We start from the raw sequence: 11,379 nt of genomic DNA on the forward strand, positions 1-11,379 counted from the left end.
ATAAAGCCTAGCGCTGTGCTTTGGATATAGTTTGGATGAATTCATGTACTAGGGGCTTGGTATTGATTGTAATGGTTTTTTACAAGGGGTAGAACCTTTAAGAGATGACATCTTACAGCAGAGAGAAAGGACCTTACTGCCCCCTTTGTGTGTATCCGATTTCCTGTATGGCCATGTGATCTCTCACTAATATTGCTTCCTAGTATTGTAATACCAGCCCCTATGAAATAATATAGGCAATAAGGTCCTCTCCAGAGATGGCCCTATGCTGTTTGAACATTTAGCATCCAAAACTGTAAGCTAAATAAATTTTTATAAATACCCAGATATGATATAAAGACCTAGATATTCCATATACTGTTGAAAAAAGCATCTAGCATTGTGGTGCAGGTGGTTAAGCTGCCACCTGTGACGACTGGTATTCTGTATGGACACTGGCTCAATTCACAGTTGCTCTAATTTTGACCCAGTTCCTTACTAATGTATTAGCCTGGGAAAGTAGAAGATGGCACAAGTCTTGGAACCCAACGACCACCCATGTGGGAGACCTGGATGAAGTTCCTGGCTCCTACTTTGGCCTGGCTGAGCCCTGACAATTGCTGCCACTTAGGGAGGAGACCCGTAGATGGAGATCTCCACAACACCCCGCTCTCACGCCATTTCTCCCTCTGTTTGTGATTCTGCCTTTCAAGTAAATAAGTACATTGTGAAAACAGTGGAAATATACATGTTTATTGTAGACATTAGGTGATTTTTCTTAAATGCTTGTTAGGTTATCTTTTGTTAATTTCCAGAGTCCTGAAAAAGTTGATGTTGATCTTCTTACAGTTTCTGTGGAGGAGCAGCTTTTCAGAGGTTCTTATTCTACTATTCCCTCAGGTAGAAAATGAGGTGGAGGCTGGATAGCTTCAAGCACCACAAAATGAGTTTTGACCATTGCCATTTGCTGTCACTCCACTGGATTCATCCTCTAGTTGGAAAGCCACCCCTACCACTTTAAACTATTTAAAAGAGGAATCACTGAATGAAGGCAGTCCCTTGATGCTTTTAATATACCAGCATGGACAATTGCTTGGGGAATGGTGGAGGAAGAAATGCCCGAGGGGGGCAGCAGGCACCCATTTTCATCAGCTCCTTATCCTGGAGGGATTCTATGTTATTCAGCTGTTACTATGTTGACAACATATGGCTAGGCAGCTAATGCCAGTTTCCAAGGCCTGGGACCAAACAATGATTTTCCCAAGGCATTGCGGGTGAGGGAGGTATTCAAAAGTATATTTTAAAAGCTGTCCCCAAACCTATTTTCATTTGACTGCAACTCACCTTCATACCCTCATGCCCAAGCTGCCACCAAGTCTTCACACCAGTTCACTAAAGCGTTTGAGTTTTGCAAAGTGTTTTGATAATTCAGCAGCTCCATGCTTCCTTCTATATTCTGTGGAATCAGGATATGTCAGCTTTGGTCAGGATATAAGACAGACCTCTGTTCCTTTTCTACGTTAAGGCTCTGTGTAATTTGACCTCAGCACTGGAGGTAAATTATAAACATTGCCCTAATCTTCAAAAATCTGAAAGCAAATTATCCACATTTTACAGAGGAGAAAATTTAATCTCAAGTTAAATGCTTTTCTCAAAGTCACATGGTTATGAAATGTGATTAAATCACAATTTTGAAACTTATCTGTCTTGTCTCACAACTCATATTTTGGATGTCCTCACCCAGTTCATATCCTTTGTTTCATTTTGCCCCAGATACAATCAAATTGTTTTTGAAAACACTAATGTTCTCTGTGCTAGACTATATTAATCTGAAACAATTGACATAAAATAAGTATCAGTAGAATGTTCCTGATATAGTTATCATTTCTTCCCTTTTTTGTCTATTTCCAAAGATTTGTCATCCAGCTCTGATATTCTTTCTTCTGCTTCACTAAGTCTGTTGTTAAGGGTTTCCACTGTACTTCCTACATATTGAATTCTTCATTTCTAAAATTTCAGCTTCGTTTCTCTTTAATATCTCTATGTCTTGGCATGATTTTTCATCTAGCGTGTATGGAATTTTTTAATCTCATGTATTTGATTCTATGTGTTTTTGAGTAATCTTATTCTTTTGAAATTCTTGTCTGTCATTTCTTCAGTGTCTGTCTTCACAATCTAATATTGAGCTGTCGTGTTCCTTTTGGAGAGTTATACTGTCTTGTTCATTTTTCTTATAATTCTATTTTTTAGTTTTAGACATTTGTAGAAACGTTTGCTGGTTTTCTTGCCTCAGAGGTTTAAGGAGTGTCTGCTTCTCCAGTGGATATCCAGAGGATGTGCTGGCTTGGGCCACGAGCTTCTGTGTGTGCTCAAGAGTAGGACAAGAGTCCAGGCTGACATCTAAGTTGGACCTGGTAGACTTCCTCTGTTGTCAGCAGTGGAGAGGGTGTGTTCATATTGGCTGACATGGCCGAAGCCTCGTCTCCTCACTACAAAGATGATTGGTGTCCAGGGTTAGCCCATAGTGCCTATACACCCCTCCCACACACGCACTTGAACCACACTAAGGATCTATGCAGTCCTCAGTGTGAATACAGAGCCATCTGTGATGATCCACCACAGGCATGTGGGCATCTCTGAACCCAATGACCTAGCTATACTGCATGGTTCATCGAGGAATCACACCAGGCTTCCACAGTCACTGAGAGCAGATTGGCTCTCAGCCCAGAAGCCTGCCCCATCCCTGGAGAGAGAAGAGGTGCTCCTGGAACCAGCTGCTGGTCACTGCTCTGCTTTAGCAGTTAGGGTCTTTAAACCCAAGATATACTGGGGGAAAGAGAGTGCATCACAGGTGTCCTGCGCCGTGCCCATCTTCAGGCCATGTTGGAAGTCAGTGGGGACCACGAACTTAACCTCCAGTAAAACCACCTAGCTGCAAGTACACGGATAGCAGAAACCTATACATTATCAAGATGTCACTTCCTTCCTGCTAATCACTTGGTGATGCCCTTATAGGAGGCTGGGAAGAAAGGTGCTCTCCTTTCCCTGAGTTAGGTGGCCACCCTGTCTGCCCCCACTCCGACTAGTGCTGCATGCTTGTACTGTCCATGCTGCAGTATGATTTGCTCTTCATTCTGTAGAATTTCCACTGCAAACTTCTCTCCAACTCTTCCCCTGGGAATGCATTTCCTTTGCTCTTCTGTTGTCATCCCACAAACAAAATCAGTCCCTTCACTATTCAGCTGTCTGAGATTCCTTTTGATGTAGTTATTGTATTCTAGTTGTAAAAAATAAGTTGACAAATAAATTGTACTTTTGCTTCCCCTAAAATTTATTGGTATTTGTGTAAAAAGCATATGTGATGCATTTTAAGCTAGTGTACTTTCAATATTATGTTAATATTGATTGAATTAGCCTTTGAAATCACTAAGTGATTTTAATAATTATACTCCACATGTCTGGGCCAATTTGGTTATTGTGATATAATTCTCTTTTCTAAAGAATGATAAATACGTGTGTGGCATATACAATTTTCATGAAGTCTGACTATTATACTGATTGTATTTCCATATATGAATGTACTTTTATTCAGATCTCATGGAACCTCTTTCCTTTCCCTTAGTTCCACTTGCCTCTCCTGATGTGTCAACAGAACATCAAAATAATTTTATAGAACGCATCTCTTTTATACATCAATATGATGCCCGGAAGTCTCCGAATGAGCCTATCCGGGGAAAGGTGAGATAGTACTTAGAATTAACTGCATAATACACAGAATAGATTTATGCTGTAACTGTAAGCCTTTCAGGAATAATCATCCTTCTAAAAGTATGGTTAATTTAAGCAAACTGATGTAGTGGGGTAGAATCCCATCTATATGCCATAGTAAAAACTAGGGAATGGTATTATACTTTGAATCACAGTCTTTAGAATTTATATGTTGATCATTTTCAAAGGAGTTTATAAAATTTTTTGGAAGTTCCCAAATCTGGTTCCCTCCCCCAAATACCTGCAGTGGCTAGGCGGACTGAAGCTGAGGGCCGTGTCTCCTACGTAAGTGACAAGGACCCAACTACTTGAGCTGTCACTGCCAAGGTTCACATTTGCAAGAAGCTGGAATTAATGGCAGAACCAGGCACCAGACCCAGGCACAACCAGCATCTTAACCACTATGGCAGACTGCTAAGCTTTTTCATAGGCATCATGTCTGTGCAGCAGGGAGATCTATGTAGGGCTTATAAGCCAAATAGAACTGATGGAGTCCTTCACTGAATCTTTTATTTTTAAGCTACAAATATTTACTTTCATTATAACTAAGGCTTTTATTGGAACTAATAGACTAAAGAGACTAATTTGGAATGCAGTCATAAATCCTATCTATGGATTGAAATTCCATCATAACATCCTGTCACATAAGAAGTGAAATTTGGTGTGAACTTTGTTATACAAGCTAATGACAGAAAAGTTGAGAATGGGGAATGCTCAGATGCGTCTTTCATTTCCTGCTTCTGCTTTTTTTCCCCCTCCTATGCCATTTCTGTGCACACAGATAACTACTGTGAAGCATCTTTAGGTTTAGAGTAGGGATCAGTGAGCAAAGAAGTAAAAACTAAATGCCAGCATCCCTAAGATTGAGCTACCCAGGAATTCAGTGCACAGCTGCCTTTTCCAGCAACATGTGTTCCCTGGTTAATGTCAACTTTGTTTTCCTTTCCAGAGACATGGAACTTTTGTGCAAAGAGAGATAAAACCAGGGAGTAGGCCAAGAGTTCCTAAGGGAACAGAGGGATTACTGAACGCTCCAAGGTCATGTTCATCCAAACAGTCCAAAAACACAGAGAAAGGAAATTCAGCGGAAAGCAGAATGATCTCACCAGGTCTCTGCCGACAAAAGTCCCAAGAGCTGTTAAAGACTTAAAATTCACTTATCAGAAACAGATGTCAGACAGGCAGCCACAGCATGCCCTGAAGTCCTGAGAGAAGGGAGAAGATGGCGAGAATTTTTCAAATGGCTCTAGGAGATGCTGTTCTCACCAGGCGTGAGCCTTTAAATCCACCAATAAAAAAGTACAGATAAAGCAGGGCAAATTACCTTCTCCAGATAAGAAATCCCTGGAATGTAGAGATGTTGCAATCATTATACAGGTCCCGGCGCTTGCTTGCTTTCTTTCTTTTTAAATCTATCACCTTAGAACATCTCATGTACATAAGTGAGACAAAGCGTTAAAAGATCAAATACACTCAGATTTTAACAGCAGTCCCGCATTTGCAAAAGATCATGCTGATGATGTCAGTCTTGCAACATTTGTAAGCATAACAGGTTTTTTTGCACGAAAATTAATGAAGTTAACAAATAATAAACTTTAAGAAGACATGGCTTAGTTACAAATCTTGGACCAAACAGGTGGGAAAGTTGGCTGTAATTCATATGAGCTATGCGACCTTGGGTGAGCTACTGAGGCTCGCTGGGCTTCAGATTTCTTACTTGTAATTTTAGCAAAATACCAACTTCATAATATTATCAAGGATTAGATTATGTAAATTGATCAGTAAATGGTCCGTGCAAGCACATAATCACTGTTACTAGAATTTTAAGAAATAGTGATTTATAGTATGCTATTTTCCTCATTTTTTTTTAATTCAGAACTCATATACAATTAGGAGTGTGAAATCTATAGTAGCTATCATTAACAATTCAGTAAATACTTAAAATAGTTAATAAGAAGGACTTTAAATGTTTCTAATACAAGGAAGTTATGCGATGTCTGATGTATTACAAATGCCAGCTTCCACTGTCTGGTCAATCTGCGTTGTATTCTATAAATACATTACTATATGACATAAATTCCTCTAAAGAACACAAACATACAGCATCATTTCTGAAAGTAGAAGATACACACACAGACACTTCATTCAAACACATATGATTACTTAGAACATCAAAATGTTTCCTAAATTATTTTTCTACTTAAGTTCTAGTACTAACACAATCTATTTTTTGGATGAGTTTGGTAAGGATTAATTCCACTAGTTATTTCTATTTGGTTCACTTGATGTGCCACAAAATATCACTATAATATAGGTGACACTGCAAGTAGAAGTGGGTAGAGTATGCCTCTGCTGTAGATTTAGAATTCTCCAGGGGGCCCATTGTGGTAGCCTAGCAGCTAAAGCCCTCGCCTTGCATGCGCTGGGATCCCATATGGGCACCGATTCTAATCCCAGCAGCCCCTCTTCCCATCCAGCTCCCTGCTTATGGCCTGGGAAGCAGTTGAGAGCAGCCCAAAGCCTTCGGACCCTGCACCCACGTGGGAGACGTGGAAGAGGCTCTGGGCTCCTGGCTTTAGATCAGCACAGTTCTGGCCATTGCAGCCATTTGGGGAGTGAATCATTGGATGGAAGATCTTCCTGTCTCTCCTCCTGTTTGTATTTGTGACTTTCCAATTTAAAAAAATCTCCATGGGAATATACCAGTGTCTTACTATTGTCTTTAGGACTTTGGAAGACTAAAACTGTAGCTTTATCTCAGTAGCTTCAACTGAAGAAATTGTAACAAACTGCCAAAGCATGAGTGTCATTTCAGGTTTACCTGGGGGATTCTAGTTGTTGCATCATGACAGATTAAGGGTAACATTATTTCCTTTCTGTTACGTGAACGCCTTGAAATGCTGAACAAAATGACCCAAACATACAGTCAAGCTCATAAAACAATGAAAACTTCATATTCCAAAAAAGAAAACTTCCTTATTCCTGTGTCAATATCTCTATCTTAAAGATCTTTCCTTGTCCGTACATGTAGATTATCTCATTATTTTAATAGCTTCAAAGTTCATCTTTCATAGCATAAATTAATGACTATAAAAATAGAATTGAAACAACAATACAAGCATTATTACTGGTAAGGAGAGCTTGTTACCAGATTTGGAACGAAGTTTTATGAGAGCAAAGGACTTTAATTTTAAAGCACATTAGAACAGAACTGGAATTTATGGTTTCCATAGTGAGACAGAATTACAAGCTATGTAAAGCTAACTCTCCAAGGTTGGTCTGTCAGTGCAAAGTGGAGTCCACTTCACTCACCTAACCAGGGCAGCAACAAGAAAGTAAAACCCTAAGCTTGTGCTGCTTCCAGTTTGGAATATGGCTTTACTTGCTGGACTTCTCATGTGACATAAAATTGATCTTTAAAGGTAACCTTGCTAGTAATATTTGCTGGTGATACATGGCAAATGCAAAAATCTTGCTGAGATATTTCTATGAAACAGGAAAAAAAAAATCAATCCTAACCACCTTCTGTGACCACCTCATTGACATTTCAATTTTAGTTTATACACAACATATAACATACATAACATAATATGTTATATATAACATCATATCATCTTAAATTAAGGCATTTACTATATCAATTAATTCCATAATGATGTAAATTTTTGCTGATGGTATGTTGGAGCTTTTAATTGATTGGGATGATACTCTGCTGGCTCTTTCTTCAGAATAGAGAGGGAATACCTAAGAAGCCGTTGAACTTGAATGGACAATAAGATGTTGGACTCTATGTTTGGTATATGCTTGCAATGGGGGAATCTCCACTGAACTTGAACTGTGGTTATGCAACAAGGTGGAGGAATCCACCATGGTGGGAGGGTTTGGGGAGGGTTGGGGAGAACCCAAGTACCTATGAAACTGTGTCACATAATATAATGTAATTAATGAATTAAAAATAATAAATAATAAAAAAAATCAATCCTACAAAAAGTCACACAAAAATGTTACAGATCCCACAAAGAAAAACAATAGCAATAACAAAAGTCTGAGAAGTAAATAACGTAATTGTAACACTTTGAAATTTTAATTTTCTTTGTTTTTTTCCGTCTATTCCATTTTCATCTCCACTTATGAAATAGGTTCTAGCTGACTGTTTGAATACTTGGCTCTATTATGTCTCTTAAATTTCCTTTCATCTTTTTCATGGTGCTTTTACCATCAAGTAATACAAGAATTGTTTTGACACTTTCTGTTAAGTAATTTGGTTTTTAGCCATGTCCCTTGAAATGCCGACCGATGTTTGAAACTTGAAAGACATGTATTAGGGTGGGCATATGGTGCAGTAGTTAAGATGCCACTTGGGACACCCACATTTCATACTGGAGTGCCTGAGTTCAAACCTTAGTTCCAGTTCCAATTCCAGCTTCCTGGTACTATGCATGATGGCTCTTTTGTGAGTCAATTCAACTTGAATTCCTATCTGTTGATTTGGCTCTGCCCCACCCTAGCTGTTGCAGGCATTTAAGGAATGACCCAGAAAATGGATAAGTTTTGTCTGTCTCTGTTCTATTCTCTGTATTTCTGATTTCCAGGAAAAAAAATAATTACAAAAGATCATATTTTAAACTTTAAATTTCCAGTATCTATAAGTGCCTCTTTAATACATAAGACATTTTTCTGTATTATGCATGTTATATGCTTTGCTGGAATACTGCAATTTACTTACTACCTTCTGTTGCTCCCTTTATTCTGTTGATTTTTGTTGAATTTGATGCCTCTCATTCTTGGAATTGTATTGTTTTTCTCAAATGCCTGAAGATTCCTGGTTGGGTAGTCTCCCTGGATTCTGAGATAGCAAGATCATTATCAGTATAAACTGTGTTTTCTATCCTCTGCCTTTGGAGTAGGGTTTGGGATATACCGACAGGTAGAATCTGAGGATGGTTTCTCTGATGGGCTCTTTGGACTTCCTGGGAATAGCAGTCACCAGGCACTGCTCTGCTTCTCCAGCCCCGCTACCATACAGCTCAGGCTGCAGCTTCCCTTGCGTCGCATGCACAATGGTGAGGGATGACTGGTTTACCGTTCCATATGCAGTTGCTGAGTCTCCAAAATGCAAAGGCTCCAAAGTCCCTTGCATCTGTTTCTATCCATTGACTCTAGGCTTACTATTCTCTTAGGTGTAGCTCCACAGCACTCATCTCTGCACATACATTGAGCTCTTGTAACCCTCAGTATTTTTTCTCCAGACATCTATAGTATCTTAGTATCTATAGTATCTTTCAGAATTTTAAAAATTTCATTGTTGTCTAATCACAAGTTTACCTGTCTCCCAATTCAATTAAAAGTCCTCCTCCCCCCCAGATTGTAGATCCCTTATGGAATAGTTAAGTGAGTTTTTAGTATCTTCTCCTTAACTAAATGCATAATGAAAAATGCAATGATTAGTTCCAGAATCAGTTCTCTTTCAATAGCTAAGGGTATGTCTTTGCAAACGTGAATTCCATAGTCTGTTATAAAGTCAGAGCTGCCTGTCAGTAGAAGTAGTACTGTTAAGATTCATGAGAATCGGTGTTTTTTTTTTTTTAAAGATTTATTTATTTTTATTACAAAGTCAGATACACAGAGAGGAGGATCTTCTGTGCAGTGATTCACTCCCCAAGTGACCGCAACGGGCCGGTGCTGTGGCGATCCAAAGCCAGGAATCAGGAACTTCTTCCAGGTCTCCGTCATGGGTGCAGGGTCCCAAAGTCTTGGGCTATCCTCGACTGCTCTCCCAGGCCACAAGCAGGGAGCTGGATGGGAAGTGGAGCTGCCAGGATTAGAACCGGCGCCCATATGGGATCCCGGCGCGTTCAAGGCGAGGACTTTAGCTGCTAGGCCACGCTGCCAGGCCCCGAGAATCGGTGTTTTCAAGTAACTCTCTCATTAGGTGTTTCCATTCACTGATAAACTTTATTGCCAGAATATGGAGTCCTTTTCAGATTACAGGGAAAAAAGGAAATTTTTTAAATGGTTCTTAACTCCTAACATTACTAATTATAATACTCTAAGTTTTTATAATGTGTTAAGTGTTAAAACATTTTCAAATCAGTTTCCTCATTTGGTCCTTTCAATAATCCATGGAACTGGGAAAATATTCTGGTTTTACAGCTAGCGGTAAACAGATTTAACATGATTGCCCCAGGTTTGTCTTTAGCAAGTAAGGAAGCTAGGGCCAGAACCTAGAATCTTCAGTGCCCATTCCCTTAATTCTTGATGTCAACCAACAAGGCAATACTGATCCACTGCAAATAAACAAAGGCAGTCTAAGAAGTGTCAAAGTAAGTAGGTTCCAGCTCCTTTAGTGAAAGGCTGTGATTTCACTGCTTTGGAATATTTAAATTATTGCTTGTTACACATCACTGTGATGAACTACATGGAAAGTACCTATCATTCCTACCACTGATAAATTCTGTGTAAAATTTAAAAAAAAACATTTGAATCACATAGTTGTTAACTAAAACAGGAATTTAAAAGCCTCAGATGCAGAGAAAATAAAAGAATCACTAAGAAAGAGGTGAAACTGAGTAGGCAACTAGATTATCAAAACCAGAAAATGTACATAGCAACTGAGGATTTTAATCTCTGATGTGGCATAAAAATGGAAATCCCATATCCAATGGAGTTGGAACTGAGTAGAAAGCCAAGTTCCTAGAAGAGCTTTCCTGCCACGAAAAGGATTCTAGACTGTCTTCTCCCAATTGTCTAAGAATTAAGAAACTGATTACCAAGAAGATATGTTTACCACACTGAGCTGTGCACATAAGGGTTCCAAATGTGTATGTATAGGTAGTGTAGGACACCCAGACCAAGAAATAAGCAGAAAGACTGGTTGATTATGGAAATGGCAAATAAAGCCACAAGGACAGACCACCTCATCCCAGTTAGAATGACTGGGGAAAAAAAAAGTGAGAAAATGGGGCCTGTTTGGCCTAGGGATAAGATGCCTGCATTGCATATCAGCGTAGTAAGGTCCAAATCCTAGCTCTGCTTCTGATTCTAGCTTCCTGCTAATGCAGATTCCGGGGTAATAGTGGTAATGTTCAGGTAAATAGGCCCCTGCCACCCATGTCAGAAACCTGGACTGAGGTGCCGACACGTGGCTTTGATCCAGCCCAGCCCCAGGCGTTGCAGGTATTTAGAGAGCATACCAGTGAATGAGAGCTCTTCATCTGATTCTGGTTTTTTTTTTTTTTACTCTCCTTTTCAAATATTTTTTAAAGATAAAAATATACTTATGAAGATTCAGAGAAAGGAAAATTTTCATGTGCTTTTAGTAAGGATATAAATCAGTATAACCAATATGAAAAACTGTGGAAACTGCTTGATGATCCAGTAATGTTAAAACACTGAATGTTCACTATTTGGATATATCAAGGGGAAATGAATTTGACATAATGAAGAAGCACCTGACTCCCATGTTAATTGCAGTAATATTCACAATAATCAAGATGGGAAATCAACCTAAAGGCCAATTTAACAGAAAAAGAAAGAAAAAAAGCAGCCTGTGTGGGTGGTTACACACATTAACAACAACTATACCCTGGAGTATATAATGTTAAGTGAAATAAGTCAGGCTCCAGAAAGTAA

General features: G+C 39.1%; 1 protein-coding gene across 1 annotated transcript in view; it reads left to right on the top strand.

The window, feature by feature from the left end:
* C8H2orf73 (chromosome 8 C2orf73 homolog) overlaps nucleotides 1-5,119 on the top strand; it is a 37,597-nt gene extending 32,478 nt beyond the window's left edge. The window contains 4 exon segments of the mRNA XM_058667413.1: nucleotides 3,602-3,717; nucleotides 4,697-4,894; nucleotides 4,896-4,944; nucleotides 4,947-5,119. Coding sequence (XP_058523396.1) covers nucleotides 3,602-3,717; nucleotides 4,697-4,894; nucleotides 4,896-4,944; nucleotides 4,947-5,056 — 473 coding nt within the window. The 3' untranslated portion in view covers nucleotides 5,057-5,119.
* Nucleotides 5,120-11,379: the final 6,260 nt, after the last annotated feature.

Source organism: Ochotona princeps, chromosome 8 (genome assembly GCF_030435755.1).
Source record: "Ochotona princeps isolate mOchPri1 chromosome 8, mOchPri1.hap1, whole genome shotgun sequence".
NCBI classification, from domain to species: domain Eukaryota; kingdom Metazoa; phylum Chordata; class Mammalia; order Lagomorpha; family Ochotonidae; genus Ochotona; species Ochotona princeps.